At 47.9% G+C, this 18,589-nt stretch overlaps 1 protein-coding gene across 1 annotated transcript in view; it reads left to right on the forward strand.

Annotated features, from left to right (window-relative positions):
* The first annotated feature begins 4,914 nt into the window (after positions 1 to 4,914).
* Positions 4,915 to 18,589, forward strand: part of Limd1 (LIM domains containing 1) — a 55,327-nt gene continuing 41,652 nt past the window's right edge. The window contains exon 1 of the mRNA XM_005348161.3: positions 4,915 to 6,840. Within this exon, the coding sequence (XP_005348218.1) occupies positions 5,478 to 6,840 (1,363 nt within the window). The 5' untranslated portion in view covers positions 4,915 to 5,477. The remainder of the gene's footprint in view (positions 6,841 to 18,589) is intronic.

The following is an 18,589-nucleotide window of genomic DNA, read 5'->3' on the forward strand; positions in this document are numbered from 1 at the left end:
AGAGAGAGAGAACAAGGTCACAATCCTAAATTCTGGGTCTGACCTGGCAGCATTCCAGCGTAGGGAATGAGGAAACAGGACACATTACAGGCAGCAGGAAAGGGCCTTCAAGGCAGCTGCTTCTCTCCATTCATGGGCTGTTCCTCAGGGAGGCTCGGGGCCAGAGAGGCCCAAGGTTCAGGAAGCGGATTTGGAACAGCCAGCACTTCCTGGCCCGCTCTGGGCATCAGTAGGATGGAAAGAGCTCAAAGGAAAAACCTTAATGGCTAATTCTTCGTCCATCTCCTCAGCTGAAATATAAAGATTCCATTCAGAGCCGTCCCTCCAGTGGAGCATACTTGGGGACACATACAGCATTGTGTACAGGGATGTTTCCTACAGCCAAGCAAAAGCCATAGAAAGGCCCTTTCAGTTCATTGCAAAGTAAGCAGCGGTCTATCCAAGCCAGAGGATCTTTGCCTCGTGGGTTTGTTAGCTCCATGGACATAGTGACCTGCGTAGAGGTTACAAGACATAAGTTTTCAGATGCCCTTGAGTCCTTAATTCTTTATATTAAAAACATATATCTGCACATAAACAGTTTATTTTTTTTAACTATAGGGCTCAAACCAAGAGTCATACATGCCACTGAACTACATCCTAAGCCCCCCATATATATTTATATTAGGTTTTTGATTTGTTATTTTTATTTGTTTTGATTTTTCAAGACAGGGCTTCTTTGTATAACAGCCTTGGCTGTCCTGGAACTCACTTTGTGACCAGGTGGGTCTTGAACTCACAGAGATCCGCTTGCCTCTGCTTCCCGGGTGCTGGGATTAAAGGTGAGCTACCACCACCCGGCTTGCCTCTCTGTATTTTTGAGACAGTGTCTCACTCTGTAGTCCAGACTGACCTGAACCCACTCTGCGGCTCAGGCTGGCCTCAAACTCTTGCAGAGTGTTCTGCCCAGCCTTTTGAGTGCTGGAATTACATATGTAAGCCATTGTGCTCAGTTTGGAAACAGATATTTCATACATCTAAGTGTACACGCACATGCAAACTGTATGAAATCGCACTATTTCTTATCCTTTTTATTGTTGCTTTTGTTTTGTAAGACAAAGTCTCAGATAGCTCAGGTTGTACTCAAATGCTCTTATGTAGTAGGGGATGACCTTCAAATCCTGATCTTCCTGTTCTACCTCCCAAATTCTAGGATTATAGTTGTAGACCATTGCATATGACTGAAGTCATACTCCTGACTAAACATCATTGACATTCACAAATCAAATATTTGGATCATTGCAAGATAACCAGTTAAGACTTACAGAGGATTGCAGAGACACATGTGGTTATAAGGATAACAGTATGGCTTCCATTCATTTTTTTCTACAAGTTTGAGTCACCAATTAAGTTTTTCTACCTGTAAGTGGCAACACCTGTGATGGCTTTTCCACCATGAGTACCTATTTTTCCCCTTTTTTTGTGGGGGGAGTAAGTCTGTCATGTGTCGGGTACTATTCTGAGTTCCTGGGTTAGAACAGTGAAGCAAACAGTCCAAGGTCCATGTTTGGCTTCAGTGAGGAGAGGATGGATACAGTCAACAAGGAAGAAGTTCCCTGTGTGTCTGGGAGAAATGGTGATGGAGAGGGGTGTTGGGAAGGCTTCCGCAGGAAATGGGCTTGAGTGGATTAGACCCAGCTCTCCCTCTCAATACCTGCATCTGTTCACATGGACTTGAACAAGACAAATACAAGCTACCATGGTGAACTCACTGTTTTGGTTGGGGTTTTTATATTGCTGCGAAGAGACACCATGAACATGGCAGCTCCTACAAAGAAAACATTTAATTGGGTGTCTTGCTTACAGTTTCAGAGGTTCAGTCCATTATCATCATGACAGGAGCATGGTGGCATGCAGGCAGACATGGTGTTGGAGTAGTAGCTGAGGGTCCTACATCTTGCAGGCAACAGGAAGTCAACTGAAACACTGTGTGATATCCTGAGCTTTACTCTGCTAAGCCATTGTCCAAATAGCCTTATTCATCAACCAATAAAAGCAACACATATACAGAAGGACATCCCACATCACTTATGCTAGGTAAACGATCTCCCATTGAGATATATCTCCAGCCCTCTTTTTATTTTTAATCTTGAGACAGGGTCTCACTAAATTGTTTATGCTAGCCTTGAACTTACTTTGAATTTAGGACTCTCCTGACTTACTCTCTTGAGTAGCTGGGATGACACCCCCAGATCTAGCAGTATTTTGCTTTTTTAAACAACTGATAGGCAAGAATGAACGGATCTTTTAAGACTATTCATCCATCAGTCGTCCATTAATCAATCCTTCATTCAATGTGTGTGTGTTGTAGGAGTTGGATCTACCATATAGTTTCTGGAAATCAAACCCAAGTCATCAGGCTTGGCAGCAAGTGCTGATACCCACTGAGCCAGCTCACTAGCCCTGAACACATCTTCTGAGATAACAGTCCGCAGATGTTTTCAAGAACACGAAACAGACAAAACCGGCCTACATTAAATAGGTGTGACTGGGATTCTAAATGTTGTGAGCAGAATTGGAATAACCTTGGTCTCTTCAGCATTAAACCGCGACAGTAAAACATTCATAGCTTCCTGACTGTTTTGGGCATTGTGTGTGGGTCTTTTGATTACAGTATATCTGTGTATCACATGCATGCAGTGTTTAGAGAGTCCAGAAGAGGGTGTTGCAGAGTTGTGAGCCATGTGGGTGCTGGGAATAAAATCCAGGTCCTCTGGAATAGCAGCTAGTGCTCTTACCTACTGACCCACCTCTCCAGCCCATTTCCAGTACTTCCAAGGATCACATACATGATGGTGTATAGAGATACCATCTTCATAAGCTGCTGTTATTTTTGTTGTTTTGGGGATGGAACCCAGATCTTCATGTGTGCCCAGAAGGTATTCTACCACTGGGTTGTAGCTCCAGGTACGGGAGATTCTTATTTAATTCTGGGCAAGAGAGATGACTCAGCAGTTAAAAGCACATACTGTTCTTGTGCAGGAGTGGAGTTCAATACCCAGTACTTACACAGTATTTATACAACCACCTATTACTCCAGCTCTGAGGTATCTGTTCCCTCTCTGGACTTCAAGGACCTCTGTATGCATATCACACACACACACACAATTTAAAAAATAAAATAAATCTTTCAAACTTAATTCCGGTATACTGCTTTATAGAAGTACTCATCATGTAGTGTGTGTATGTGTGTGCATGCGCATGCACGCAGATACACATGAATGCTCTTCCCACCCCAGAAATACTTTTAAAATGCAGATTTGGGATAAGTAGGTTGGGGCTGGAGCCTGGGACTTTTAATTCTCAACAAACATCCTGGACTTTCGGAGTCTAAAGGTCAGTGAGCCGTTCTTTGTGTTTACAGAATAGAAAGCACTTTCATATGTATTATCTTACTTGTTCCTTGTCCCAGGCCTATAGAGATTCATCGAGACATAAATGTTTAGCCAAACCCCGAGCAGATACAATATGGTGTAATGAAGTGGATAACTGGCCCGTTGGCAAACAAAGAGGACATACAGATATACAGCTGGAGTTGACCCTCCATATCTAGAGTTCTGCATCTGACCAACAAGGGTGGAAAATGGAATAGAAAAATGTGTTTGTACACACATACAGATGTCAATTCCTTGTCATGATTCCTGAAAAAAACATACAAGCCAACGACTATTTACATGCATTTACATCTCATTTGGCAGTATAAGCAGTCTGGAGACATGTAGAGTGGATGGGAGGAAGTCTGCAGATTAGCGTCTTCTGTATACCCTGGATTTAAATAGCCTTCAGAACCAAGCAGGGCCGGGCGATGGTGGCGCACGCCTTTAATCCCAGTACTCAGGAGGCAGAGGCAGGCGGATCTCTGTGAGTACGAGACCAGCCTGGTCTACAGAGCTAGTTCCAGGACAGGCTCCAAAGCCACAGAGAAACCCTGTCTCGAAAAACCAAACAAAAAACAAAACAAAACAAAACAAAAAACAAGCAGGAAATAAAGGTGAGGTGGGGGTTAACTTTATGGGGAGGTGATTTCAGCCGGGAAGGTAAGAAGAGCTACCAGAAGGTCACCAGCAGGCACTAGGCAGTACTAGGAAATTCCATTCCAAATCTGGAGCGTAGGCACAGTGGCCTGGAGAAGTGAAGCCACGTTTCCTAAATAAGTCCCAAGTAAGTCTTGAGGGTTGAAGTTCACTAGTGACAGACCCGGGATTTGCTGTAGATCACTGTGGCTGCTGTAATGTAAAAAAATGTAAAATATCCCGGGTCACCTGGAAGCTGTGTAAGGTAAGGTAAGGTAGGGTAAGGTATCCTGGGCCATGGGTACTGGAGGGGGGAGCAGAGAGGCCAGGACTGACATCCTGGACCAGCTTGGGGCTCAAGCGTCCCCGAATGGACAACAAGCCTCTCAGGGCACACGGAGGACGTCCAACACAAGTGTGCTCCAAGGCATCATTTAACTTTAACAACCACTCCTCTTTTCTTCCTTTCAGAGGACCTGGGCCTCCTTCTATGCTTTGCTGATTATGCGGACCTCTGGGACTCTCGTTTTCTGCCTCTCTGTCAAAGAAGACCGGGCCACAGCAACACCCTAGGTTTCCAGTCTTGTTCCCCAAGCCTGGCGTCAGGCTCTCTGGAGAAGCGGCGGCCTTGAGCAGACAGGGGCCTGGACACCGAACTGCTGCACGTTTGTCTCCTCCCTGGACACTCCCCCAGCGCTGCCAGAGGTGGAGCCCGTGGGGCACACGCGGGAGGACCAGAGGGAGGCTCGGCTCTTCCCTGGCTCTCAGGGACGCCAACGCTCTGCGTGCCCAGCACAGGCCTGCAGGGGGCGCCCGCGCCCGCGCCGTCCCGCCCTCCGCGTCTCCGCCGGTCCCCTGCACGGCCCGGGGCGGGCGCACTGGGCCAGCAAACTCCGGGGATTGACTCCCCGCGCGATCACTTCCGCGTCCCGCCGCCGGCCGCCGCCATCGGGACAATGGGCCGAGCGCCGCGGCTGCCGTGAGCTCTGCCGGCCCCGACCGCCGGCCCCTGGCCAGCCGCTGCCCAGTGGGTTTGCAAGTTCGGCTGCCCGACCTGGACTTGGGTTTGTTTTATCTCCTTATTTTTCTCCGTCTTCTTTCGTCTGTTTTTGGTTTCCTGTCTCATAAAAGAGAACTTTTCCAAGCAGGCCGGGCACAGCTGAAGGCTACTCTGCCCCCACGTGGACGCTCCCCGGGGAAAAGAAGTCTGGAAGTAAACTTAGCCCGCTGGCCTGAAGGCCTCAACTCTGGTTGGACCGTAAGTTTGGAGTCATGACCTTCACGCTGGGCAGGTGGGAGTCTTTATCTGCCTTGGGCTGGACCTGAACCTCTGCCAGCACCCAGATCTCCCCACCCCCCAGATCTCCCCACCCCATTCACACCTTGTACCGGGGCTAGGCCCCCGGATACTGATCTGCAAGCAATATGGATAAATATGACGACCTGGGCCTGGAGGCCAGTAAGTTCATCGAGGACCTGAACATGTACGAGGCCTCCAAGGATGGACTCTTCCGGGTGGACAAAGGTGCGAGCAACAACCCTGAGTTTGAGGAAACCCGAAGGGTGTTCGCGACCAAGATGGCCAAAATCCACCTCCAGCAACAGCAGCAGCAACAGCAGCTCTTACAGGAGGAGGCCCTGTCTAGGGCTGGCAGAAGCCCTGTCAACGGTGGGAGCCGGCAGGGTGTGAGCAGCAAGCTGACCGCAGATGGTGCTGCCAAGCCCCCTCTGGCTGCGCCAGCAGTGGCACCTGGATTAACCACCGCCCCTGTGGCTGTGCCGCCCTCATACTCATCTCAGGAGCAGAGGGCCAGGCCATCTGCCCATGGTGCAAAGCCTGGCAGTCAGAACTGTGGTTCCAGGGAGATGCCTGCTTTGCACGGTCTGGGTCCCTGTGAAGACCCTTCCTGCCTCACTCACGGAGACTATTATGACAATTTCTCCTTGGCAAGCCCACAGTGGGGTGATAAGCCAGAAGCAGCCCCTAGTATGAATCTGAGTGTGAAGAGTGGGTGGCCTGGTTGCCCAGGGAATGATTCCCCATTGCCCAGATCCTGCGGGGACCATCACCCTTACCAGCCACAGCTCCCCATGTGCTCTGGCAGGTCTTTTGAAAGTGGCATCGGTGGCCAGGGTGGTGGCGTTAGTGGCCACAGCAATGTGAAGCCAACAGGCCTTTGGTCTACTGCCTCCTCTCAGCGAGTCAACCTCGGCTTTTCCTCTCTGGGCTTAGAGAATGGGGCCCCTGCTCAACCGAGGAGCACAACAGTTTCGGCACCTCTGGTCCCTAACAGCACTAGCCAAGGAGCTCGTCTGAGAAGAGATTCAGGTCTGGAATGTGAGGCTTCAGGCAGGGTCCTCAAACCTACTGTGGACCCTCAGCCTTGGCTCCAGGATGGGCCCAAGTCTTACCTCTCTGTTTCCGCTCCATTATCCTCAACAACTGTCAAGGACAGTACCCAGCCAGGTATGACTCCCGGGCTGGGTCCGAAGCCTGGGTGCATAGACTCTGGCACTGGTCCCAAGCCCAGCCCCACCAGCCTTGTCCATCCGGTGATGTCCACTCCATCTGAGTTATCTTGTAAAGAGGGTCCTTCCAGCTGGTCCACCGACAGTAGCCTGGGACCTCTGCTCTCAGAGAGTTCCACCCCCACCAAGGTGAGGTTGCCCTACCAGACCCTCGCACCAAGCCCCGAGCTTGGACCCTCCACTGCTGAATTGAAACTAGAAGCCCTTACCCAGCGTCTGGAGCAAGAGATGGACGCTCATCCCAAAGCTGATTACTTTGGTAAGTAAGATGCTTGTGGAATGGCTCCCGGTGGGGTGATGGGGTCCCCACCAGAATGCTATGGCTGGTCTTGAGGTGTTCTGCTATTATTTTCAAGTGTTTCTGCTTGTTCAGAGACTTGAAGGCGGCTGTGGGCAGAAGGCAGCCATCGTATGTGGGCGTTGTGATTCATGTGTGCAGGGTGTGCAGGGTGAAGCAGGGTGGGATTGTTTACAGCTGCCCGCAAAAAAAGGGAAATGCTGTGAGTTTGGGTTTCAGGGGCTTGAGGTAACACTTTGAGCCTTGAAAGGCTTGGGCTGGGTGTGAATGGGAGTGTTTTTCCCAGGGCCAGATGTGTGTGGTTCTCCTCAAAGTCATCACGCGTGTGAGTGTAAGGAATGTGTGGCTTTTAGTACTTATCTGCTGTTCAGTATGCTGGTTCTGCAGGTAGACCTGGACCAGCATCATACCTTTGCCTAGATGCTGGTTAGACCTTGGACCTGCTGCAGCAGGAACTCAGGTTAGAACTCTACAGGGTCACTGGAGCCCCTGTGCCAGGTGCCTCTCGACTTATCTCACCCCAAGGCACCAGCCAACATCAGCAGGTGACCCTGCTGGGCAGAGACACCAGAGCCGGCTTTATCAGGTGACTACTGACAAGGTGGTACCCACAGGTGTGACACAGGATGAAGAAGCTTCTTGAGGCTTTTACTCCAACTTGGCAGATTTCATTCTCTCTTCTGAAAAATCAGACCCTTTTGAGACTGCTGGCTTTAACATTTTTCTCTCCAAAGTGTTTGGAGGCAGCAAGAAAGTTTCTGTATTCCTCTGTTGAAAACAATGTCTGTCTCACGGGAGAGTGAGTTGGAAAGACAGCCTGTGCTTAGGAGTCTGTGGCTTTTTTCATCTTTTTAATTTTCTCTCTATCCATTTTTGGCTTCTAAGTAATGGGCTCAAGATTTCTCCATAGTCCAAGACCTACCAAGCAGAGCAGTACTGGGACAGGCAAAGCCCTTTGAGGGAAAGATGCTGGATTTCTCCCTCTCTCTGAATGAACAGGTTTGTCCTGAGTCCCCAGGAGAGTCCAAGGAGCTGGGCCATGGGCATATATGCAGCCTACAGTACCACTGGGGTTTGCTCATTATAAGCAGCACTGGGAACTAGTGTAGTTGCTGTTACCTGCTTCTTCCTAGGTTTATTTATTTTATTATTTCATGAATGGGGTGTTTTGTCTGTGTATATGCCTCTGCACCAAAAGCGTGTCTGGTGCAGACAGAAGTCAGAAGATGTCATCAGATTGCCTGGGACTGGAGTTATAAATGGTTTTGAGCCCCCATGTGGGTGCTGGGAATTGAACTGTGGTCCTCCCGCAAGATCAAAAAGTGCTCTTAGCTGATGAGCTAACTCTCTAGCTCCTACTTTATTTTATTTTTTTAAAGAGCATACAGTATTATCCTGCTGTGAACTTCACCATCGTGTTTGGAGAGCATAGCCTTGAAAAATAATATTTAGCTGGAGATGCTATGGGTCTTTTAATTTAAACTTATTTAGTTTTTAATTTAAAGCGTGTGGAACAAAAAACATTTTATTGATTCAGGAGTGCTAGTTTATGCTCATCATCAAAGCAATGATATTGACCCCTCTGTTTATTCATTCAGCCTCCAACCACTGGTCTCTCCTGTCTCTGAGCTAGGCCTTGGGAGCACACAGTAGGTCAACCGTGAATACAGGACAAGTGGAAAGAAATGACCATGTACTAGGGAGAGGGCAGGGTGAAGCCTTGTCCTACAGGTGACATTACTTGTTTTGAATTGAGTCATAAAGTGAATTATCAGCTGGCATTTGAGGCTGAAGGAGGCAAGGGATGGCAGGACCACTGTGGGCCTTTCTAGGGAAAGGGCTGAGGCTCTGACTTTGTGGAGCGCATTCCAGGCAGAGTCTGCCCTGTGCAGCTTTGGGTACTGGAGTGTCTTTGTAATAATTTCTCTTGACTGATCATGTGGTAGAAAAATTCCTCCCTTTAAGGACTCGGCAGGCAAGTCTTAACAGACCATGGACTTCCCTGGGCAGCACCTCCCTTGCCTATAAAACCAGTTGGCTGGGCCTTTTCCCTTCCCCGGGTCTCAGCACTTGCAAGGTTCGGTATATATGAAATACTTCTGGGTAGAATATTATTTCATGGTGCAACACTTTTGCCAGAGGGAGCTGAAGAATTCTCTATCAGTCAGTAGAACTCTAGTTAGAAGCAAAAGAGAATAATGTTTGGTGTGTTATCTGAGATACCTTCCTGAGCGAGACAGAAGGTGTGTCTTGGGTATCTGACTCTGGGCCAGAGTTTTTATGACTCTCCCCTTTACTGCTGTGAATTCTGTTGGATTCTGAAGATGCCTGGTTTCTGGTTATTTAATGGTTTTTAGAATTATATTAATGGGGGAGGAGGTAGGTGGGTACCTGAGTGCCATGTATGTGTGGAGGTCAGAGGAAAACTTGCGGGAGTCAATTCTCTCAATCTACCGTGTGGGCCTTGGGGGCAAACTTGGCATCAAGTGCCTATACCTTTTGAGCCATCTTGCTGGCCCTAGTTTTTGGTTATTTATTAGCTCAGCACTAAGGGTACTTCTGGAACTGTGCATGGATGTCCGTGTGTGTGTGTGTGTGTGTGTGTGTGTGTGTGTGTGTACGTAATTTTTTAATTTTTTTTGAGTTAAGATCAGTAGTTGGGTGTGGTGGCACACACCTTTAATCCCAGCACTTGCGGGGCAGAGGCAAATGGACCTCTGTTAGTTCAACGACAACCTGGTGGGACAGAAACCTCTGCCAATAAAGGTCTCGCTCTATAGCTTAGATTGTAGCTCTCAATTACCTTCCTGTCTCAGATTCCCGAGTGCTGGGATTATAGATATCAGCTACCACACCTGGCTCCTTTATGTGTATAGACAAGCTCTGTTTCTTTCCACTCTTCCTATTTTTCATTTTGATTTGATACCCAAATGATTGTGCATATATATGAGGCCATGAACACGATTTCAGCACAAAGTTCAGAGAGCAGGTGAGGGCACTTGGCATTGCCATACCTTGGACCCTCATCATTGCTTTCTGTTTCACAAGCCTCTCTTTGTTCTCTGGAAATATACAGTCATTTGTCCCCAGCTATTGTCACCATCCCCCCTTGTGTCAGACGTGAGAAGCTGTCCCTCCAATGCAGCCCTGGCCCCATCTCTCTCCTCCCCACGCAGTCCCTGCTCTACTCTGGTACCTACGATCTAGTCTCTGCTTCTTTGAGATCAACCCTTAAGCTTTGTGTGAATGACAGCATGTGGTATTCACTTTTCTCTGCCTGATTTACTTCATTTCTCATGGTGAAAGAAGCTGTTGATGTTGTCAGAGATGCTTTTGGGCTCCCAGCTTCCCTGACGCTCATTGCTCTTGGAAGGGAACACAGCTTCTGTCTTCATGAAGCTGCTCATGCCGCAGAGAGGAGGTGAAGAGGGTGTCGTAAACCTGTTTAATTGGCCCCAACTTTTCCTCCTCACTCTGGCCCTCTCCTCCCTTACTAAGGAAAAAGAACACAAAGACTCATGTCAGTCTAACTTTCTTGGAAGCTAACTCTGAAACTTTATTTTGGAGGGTGCTCACTAAGTGGTACTCTTGGGGTACACATCTGACCCCATAGGGAGGTTACAAAATCCAATGTTATCCTGACCTGGCTTTCACACACTTTCCCCAGGCATCAGCCACTGTGTGTGGGTCACTCTGGGAAGAGGTGACCTTGGGTGGAGTGTCCCCCTATGGGCTGATGACAGGTGTCGGCTGTCTGCCAGTCTCACAGTAGCGTCTGGGTCACTACTCCATCAGTGAAGCAACTACCACAGCCCCACTTCTGGTGCTGGAAAGAGCGTGTGACCTTGGGTACCCTGGCTCTGATGACAGCTGCGGTCCACTGAAGGCCAGGCTTTGGGTGAAGTGCTTGGGATACACGATTGCTTGCTAACCTTCACAGACAATGGCATAGGCACCATGGTCCTCTGTCATAACAGAGGTGAAAAGGTTCAGTGACTTGCCCACAGACACCCTAACCACTGCTTTTCCTTCATGGGGGGTGGCTAGTTGGTCTACCAGTTCTGGCTTAGGTATATACCTGTATTCATTGACCCAGGAGAACACACGCTCTGTCCCCCTTTGCTAGGTACCTGACTGAGGGCCTGAAGGAAAGAAAACACAGGTTGCAGAGTCTCCTTGCCCATTAGTGGAGGATGGACCCCTCCCCACCTACAGAGACCCAGAGAGACTGGCTCTGTCTTCAGCTTAGTAGTGCAGGCACCGCGACGCAGGATGTCTCTGCCTGAGCCCAGCAAGCCCCACTGGTTTCATAGTAGTGGCTGTGTGTGTAGGAGGTGGATTGAGCAGCCTAGACAAGAAGACAGCGCAAGCTGTCTGTCAGTTCCTCTATGTGACATTTTGTTTTGCCTTTCTTTTAATTTCTGGAGACAGGATCTTTTGTAGCCCAGGCTAACTTAGCTGAGGATGGTCTTGGACTGCTGACCTTTCTCTCTCACTTCCCAAGTGTTAGAATTACAGGCACCCAGTCCAACCACTCTGTCCTGTGACCTTTCAACACGTCTTATCTGACTTTGTGGCAGGTATGAAGTGAGGGGCTGAATTCCAGCGTGGGTGGAAATAATGGGCAAGAACTTGACATGGGCTGGATCTGCAACAGAGAAGCACCTCCAGATTTCTAGACCAGGGCGGCTTTTCACAGGAAGCACAGCCTACCCTTAGAGCATCGCATTACCCAGAAGCCTCTGCAGCCCTTACAGTCATTACTGTCCTCTGGAATGTGTGGCAGAAAACATGGTTTGAGGTGGAGTGTCATGACATGGGAATCTGGGAGAACATATCATGATGTGTTTGGGTCATCTGAGTGATGGGCATGGCAGGGTTGGGGACATTGACCAGAGAAAGCTGGGCCGTCTGCACTTGGCTGAGTTGATAGGGAAGGACACAGGGGCCAGAGTCAGGTCTGACACCTGTGGTAGGATTTTGCTTCCCCCAAGGCCCTTGAATCCCACACTCACCGGTGTTCCTGAGCTGCCCTGGTTGTTCCGTTGATCTCCCTCCAGGTGTCCTGATTTTCTGGAGGCAGCGCTCTAACTGACCTGGGTCCCCACCGGCAGTTGTCTGTCCTGTCATGCCTTCTCTCTGAGGTCCTCCCTGTCTTGGGAGGGTGTGTTCCTACTCTTTTTCCTGTGTGACCAGGAAAGACCCCCTCCCATCCCACCTTTCAGAGCAAGAAGCTGATCTTTTGACGTGACCATTCTTGCTGCCTACCTAGGAGGCAGGACTATCGAAGAAAGGACTCCCTTGGAAGTCAGGTGTTCTGGGCTGATGCTCCCAGTAGCCCATGGGTTGATGCCGGGCAAGTCCCTGTCTCTGCTAAGCCAACATAGCCTCCGAGTGTCTGGTCAGACCCAGAGAAGCCTTAAGTGTGGCAATGCCTGTGGTCAACGTCTGGATTTTAGCTTGTTAGTCAACAGGGTCTGAACAGCATCATTGGTCACTGTGGACCATGGCCGCTACCAGGAGAGATGTGGATCTGGTTGCCTAGACCCATCTCCTGTCCAAATTGCTACAGAATTAGTGAAAGCTTTGTTTTTACTTCCATTTCAATGACAAGTATTCTGGAAAGCATAAATATTTTTAGTTTTTTTTTAAATTTTTTTATTTGTTATTTTTATTTTTTTGCAACAGTGTTTCTCTTCTGGAGCTCACTATAGAGACCAGGCTGGCTTCTAATTCACAGAGATTCACCCGCCTCTGCCTCTGGAATGCTGGTTTAAAGCAGTGATTCTCAACCTTCCTGATGCTGCAACCCTTCAATACAGTTCCTCCTGTTGTGGTGACCCCCAGCCATAAAATTATTTTGTTGCTACTTCATGACTGTGATTTTGCTACTGTTATGAATTGTAATGTAAATATCTGATGTGTGACCCCTGTGGGGGCTGCAGCCCACAGGTTGAGAACCACTGGACTGAAGGGATGCGTCACTACACCTGGCTAGAAAACATATAATTGAAAAGAGGAAGTGGGTGTTACACATCTATAATTCCAGTACTCTGTGGGAGGACTACTCTAAATGTAAGGGCAGCCTAAAGTACATCAAGGGACCTTGTCTCAAAAAAAATAAATAAATAAAACACAATTAAAGGTGCATTAGAGGGCCAGGGAGATGGCTTAATGGTTATAGATGCCTGCTGCCAGATGCTAATGACCTGACATAATAGAAATGGAGAAAATCCATAAATTGTTCTTGTACCTCCATGTGCATGCTGTGACATAAGCAAATGTGCATACATGTGTCTTTGTGCGTGTGTTTGTGTATGTGTATATGCATTAATTAACTACTTATAAAAACTATTTAACTGTGTTAGAAAGGATTCAGGGTTTACCTTAAGAATAATCCTTGGTTCAGGAACAGCTGGGGCCACCAGTTTGTGGTGCTTGGTGTCCTTGTTTTTCACTGTCTTGTCCCTGGACATCAATGGCACTCTAGACAATGCTGGGCCTTGAACTGATGAACTGACACAAGGTAATGGCCTGAGGCCTCGCACTGTCTGCACTGGTTTTTTCTGATGTGTCCCCAAGCCTCATGTCAAGTAGATGGGATCCACATCAGTGGATTTGAGTGGGAGACCTGGAGGGATGATCGTTAAGGTAGGAAGGGGAAGGAACTGGGCTTTTTTTTTTTTTCTCCAGAGTTAGCACACTTAATAAATTGGCAGAATTTGTCAGGAAGTTACTTTTCATAGCATCCTATCTGTATTAGTGTTTAATGCTCTCAAGGGCCCTCTTATGTCTCCTTTTACAGATGGAGAAAGTGGGGTACACAGGAGTTCAGTGATCTACCTAACCTGCTGGCCAAGAGGCTCTGCTGGGCCTTCTTCCAGTGTTCTGAAAGTCCAAGGAGTCCCCATGAGCGAGCCACACCATTGGGAGTGCTTAAGTGACATCCCAGTGTGTTGCAGGCATAACTGGAGCGTTCTAGACCACACTTTTCTTGGAGGCATTCTGTATACTTGTCCCCGGGTAGTGTCCAGAGAGACAGGATCCAAATTTAGATAAAACTATGATGAGTATATCTGGCTCGCTGAACAGAAGCTTTACCCTTAAATGAAACGGGTCACCCAAATTTCCAAAGCAGGGAATATTGGCCAGAGAATATTTATATCCACTCCAGAGTTTGTTTTTTTCATTTTATCTCTCTTGGGGAAACCAGCTGGACATGGGATCTGAGAATCATGCTGTGGGAGACTTTCTGCTTGACCATTTCAAGGAGATGATTTTAAGATTTATAAGCTGTGAGTGTAGACTTGGTCAAGTTCCTTCCTCATCCTCCCTGCTCTATGTGACTTGTCTCTGTGTCTCGGGAGAGGGAGAACAGGCTACTCTTGATTACTGGAGGCTTGTGGAAAACTTATCAGAAGGCTGTTGTGCACAAAAAGTTCTGGAAGCCTGCCATGATGCCGCTTGCCTTTTAAATTTTGGGAGGTAGAATGACTAAGGTCCTTGGAGGACCTGGTTGGTATACAAGGTCCTCATCTCCATCATGCGGATCCTGAGTCAGGGTGATTATATTACAGCAGCCCTGTGCTGGACAACAGGTGGTAGCCATTTTAAACAATGCCAGTAGTCGGTTTGCTTCTGTGGCCTTCTGACCAGCAGCTTCCACATTTTCTTGAGCCTCCAGGCTTGCCTTTCTGCAGGGTGGGAGTACGCTGGCTCACAAGATGGTCAGGCCACACCCTGAGGTTTTTGACTCTACTGAAGCATGTGCCTGGCTCTCTGTCCACCGCAGTTAGCAATGCTTCCTTATGACTCACTACAATGGTGATTTACAAAGAGCTGGACCTCAGGGGCAGCTGTGGCTGGCTCCAGGAAGTTTGTTAACCAGCTGCTTGGGGAGCAGGACCTCTGTGTGCTGCTTTTGGACTGTGAGAACTTGAGCATTTGGCTTTAGTTTTTGCTTTTAGGCTGTTCGTCTTTGGGGACCAGATGACATGGCTTTTTAATCTGGTTTCTTTTCCTAGGGTGTGAGCTTCACATTCCTGCTGTTGACTAGGAGGGCGTTTCCATCTCTGAGAATGACAGTGGTCCAGGCAGACTCTTCAGAGTGTGTGTGTGTGTGTGTGTGTGTGTGTGTGTGTGTGTGTGTGTGTGTATGTGTTGGTTGACGTGTGTATATGTACATCCCATAAAAAAGAGAAGTTTGTGTCTTGGGTGCTTCAGAGTTTTCCCCCTTCTGCTTGCAGAGAAGCTGGTGACAGTGGAGCAGCCTGGCAGGGAAGGTGGAAACACATGTGTGCACAGTATCATGATAAATTTGCTTATATCTATGAAATCACATAGAGTGTGGGGTTCCCTGTGAGGTTTGTGCTGTGTTATTTTGGCCAGCTCTGAACCAGGTGTAGGTCACTGGCTGAGTGAGACTTTCCTGAAGTACCAGGAGCCATCTCTCTAACTTCTCTAGTTCCTTGGAGTATTCTTTGGGTGGTTGACATCTCAGAGTGAGATATTGTGTTCCCAAGAGACTAGGGGGACCAGCCAAGAATCCTACAGTAACCTAGGAGGCAGGGATGGGGTGAAAGGAGAGCAGCTGAAGGCATAACCCCCCACCATGCTACTGCAAGTTTCTCTTCCTTGGCCCGTCACCAGGCCAGGTTCCTGAGACCATGTGTCTGGGTTCTGGGTTGGCTATCCAGAAAGAGATGTGTGACGGAAGTAATTTCTGAAGATTGCTCTGAGTAGGGGAAAGAATGACTCAAGATGTGGGGTAACTGGACAGAGGAGAAAGAAGTCAAGGAAGCTGCAGGCAGCTTAGGCGCTCACGCAGGGTGTGGGTAGGATAGCTTTCGCCTGGTCCCTTAGAGAGCCCTGAAGGGCCCCAGAGACAAGCTCACCAAACCCTCCTCAGGTTGGAATGAAGCAGAGCTACGTGCTGGCCGGCACATGTGGTTCTCTCTGAGGAGACATTCCTGCTGCACCAAGTCAGGCTTGGAGCTGTTTGTGGGAACACAGAGTCTCACAAGCATGTAGGCCTTACATCCGTCTGCTCTGTGCCTCTGTTTTCCCATAAGTAAAATGAGCATCTGGTTGTAGTGAAAAGTCTGAGCTGTCTAGCATGGGAGAGTGAAGACATGTAGCTGTTAAATACATCACAAGATGTGCTCTAAGCATGAAATGTTAACGATTTGGTGGATTTTGAAGATTTGGTGGGAAGAAAAAAAGGTTATTAGTATTTCTGTATGAGCTGAATGTTGTGGCTCATACTGGTGATCCTAGTATTTTGGAGAGATAAGCAGGAAGATACCAGAGTTCAAGGTCAATTTAGGCTACATAATCTGCTGTCAAATTATTACTTTATCTATATATATGCATATATACTGTATGTTAAAATGAGACTTTGGACATGACAGGCTAAGTAAGATGTTATTCAAAATAGTTTCACTTGGTTTTACTCTTTAAAGTATGGCTGTTTGAAAATGCGAGGTTGTACCTGGCTTTTCTCACTTATTGGAAGCATTCAGGATGGAATACGGCAGATGGGGGATGGGTCCCTGGCTTCCTGGGTCCCTGGCTGTTTAAGATGCATTACTGTATTCTCAAAAGTACCAGTTCATTGTTAGTTACCTTATCCCATCTGAAAGGTGATGTGAGCTGATGTGTTCAAATGACACAGATTCTTAAAGATTTTGGGGTTGCCACCCACCTGAGGCAATGATGGAAGGAGTTCAGCTGTGTTGTGTTAGGAGCGGCGGGCTACTTTCCCGGCACCCGGCCGCCCACATGGCTAGCTTTACCCGAGATAATTACACGGAAACTGTATTCTTTTAAACACTGCCTGGCCCATTAGTTTCAGCCTCTTAACCCATTTCTAATAATCTATGTAGCACCACGAGGTGCGCTTACCAGGAAAGATCTTAACCTGCATCTGTCTGGAGTGGGAGAACCATGGCGACTCCCTGACTCAGCTTCTTTCTCCCAGCCTTCTGTTCTGTTTACTCCACCCACCTTAGGGTTGGCCTATCAAATGGGTCTAGGCAGTTTCTTTATTGATTAGAAAGAAATCACTCCCACATCACAGCTGCTCCCTTGGAGTGTGCTCCGTGGTCTAGGGGTCTGCAGCCCTGCCTTCTCGGGTGGTGATTATGGCTGAGACAACGTGCCAGTTCTTTCAGTGTGCCCTTCTGTTCAGTAAGTGGAGGCAGGACACCCAAGACTGCTCATCCCACATGTCAGGTCTGCCAGAGCTAGCGCTTCCTGCACAGAAAAGAGGATGACTTGGGAACTGGCTGACTAGAGTCTGCAGGCTAACGGTCCTACTTGTGTATGCTCTGGCCTGCTGTGGGGCTCTGAAGATTTGCCTAGGCTTAAGCCTCCCTAGAGGCCTGTGGGAGGAAAGGTAGCCAGGTTGGGGCACAGTCAGGGAGGTGGTGTTCCAGGCAGCTTCCACAGGCCTGTTGTCTAGGACTTGGACTGACAGAGCTGGGGCTGTGCTCTCAGGTGGCAAGGGTTTGACAGAGGCCCCTTGTTGGCCAGCTAGAAGTCAGTGTGAGACATTGGATAGGCTGGAGCTGGCCGCAACCCCTCTTCTGCTGCTTGTGGTCCATGACTATAATTCTCTGTCTGACCCATGCCTGGAGGTGGATGTGCGCTGTGTGTAAAAAGACAGCTCTGTCCAAGTTAATAAAGGTGGGGTAGGAGATGGTGCAAACAGATACTTCCGTTCCCGCACATATCTGGCCCTGCTGTGAAGGTACTTAGTGTCAGCTCACTTCTGATATGCTCCGTCCACTCTTAGCAGTCACAGCCTGCCACATACCCATCCTCCATGGGAGGAGAGTCTAGGAATTTGTGACTTTGGCTTTTAACAGACAGAGAGTAATTCTGTTCCTCAGAAAGTTACCGCTTGCCTCTTCCAAGTTACTGCCCATTCACAGGTAATCAGTCACTCTTCTGATTTTTTATTTTAACATCATTTTAAGAGTTAAGTTTAATCCCAGCATTCGGGAGGCAGAGGCAGGCAGATCTCTGAGTCTGAGGCCAGCATGGTCTACAGAGTGAGTTCCAGGACAGGCTCCAAAGCTACACAGAAAAACCCTGTCTCGAAAAACAAAACAAACAACTAAAAAATAAACAAACAGAAAAGTTAAGATTAAAAAAAAATGTTAGCTGTGTGTATGTGTCTGGATGTGGTTATGTGCATATGAGTTCAGGTGCTCAAGGAGGCCAGAGGCCAGAAGAATGGGATCCCTTGGACCTGGTGTTACAGGCAGTTATGGGCACTTGATCTGGGTGCTGGGAATCAACCTTGAGTCCTCTGGGAGAACAGTACATGCTCTCTACCATTGAGTCATCTCTCCAGCCCCCGTTTAATAATAGTTTTATTGTTATTTATTTATGTATTTGGAAGCACACATACTGCAGAATGCACTTGGAGGTCAAAGAACAACTTTTAGAATTCATTTCTCTCCTTCAATCATATGGGTTATGGGGATCAAATTCAGGTTATTTGGTGTATCTGTCTATCTACTATCTATCTGTATCGCTATCTATCTATCTATCTATCTATCTATCTATCTATCTATCTATCATCTATCTATCTATCTAACTATCTATCTATCATTCATCTATCTATATCTACTATCTATCTGTATCTCTATCTATCTATCTATCTATCTATCTATCTATCTATCTATCTATCTATCTATCTATC

This window comes from Microtus ochrogaster, chromosome 5 (assembly GCF_000317375.1).
Source record: "Microtus ochrogaster isolate Prairie Vole_2 chromosome 5, MicOch1.0, whole genome shotgun sequence".
Taxonomy (NCBI): domain Eukaryota; kingdom Metazoa; phylum Chordata; class Mammalia; order Rodentia; family Cricetidae; genus Microtus; species Microtus ochrogaster.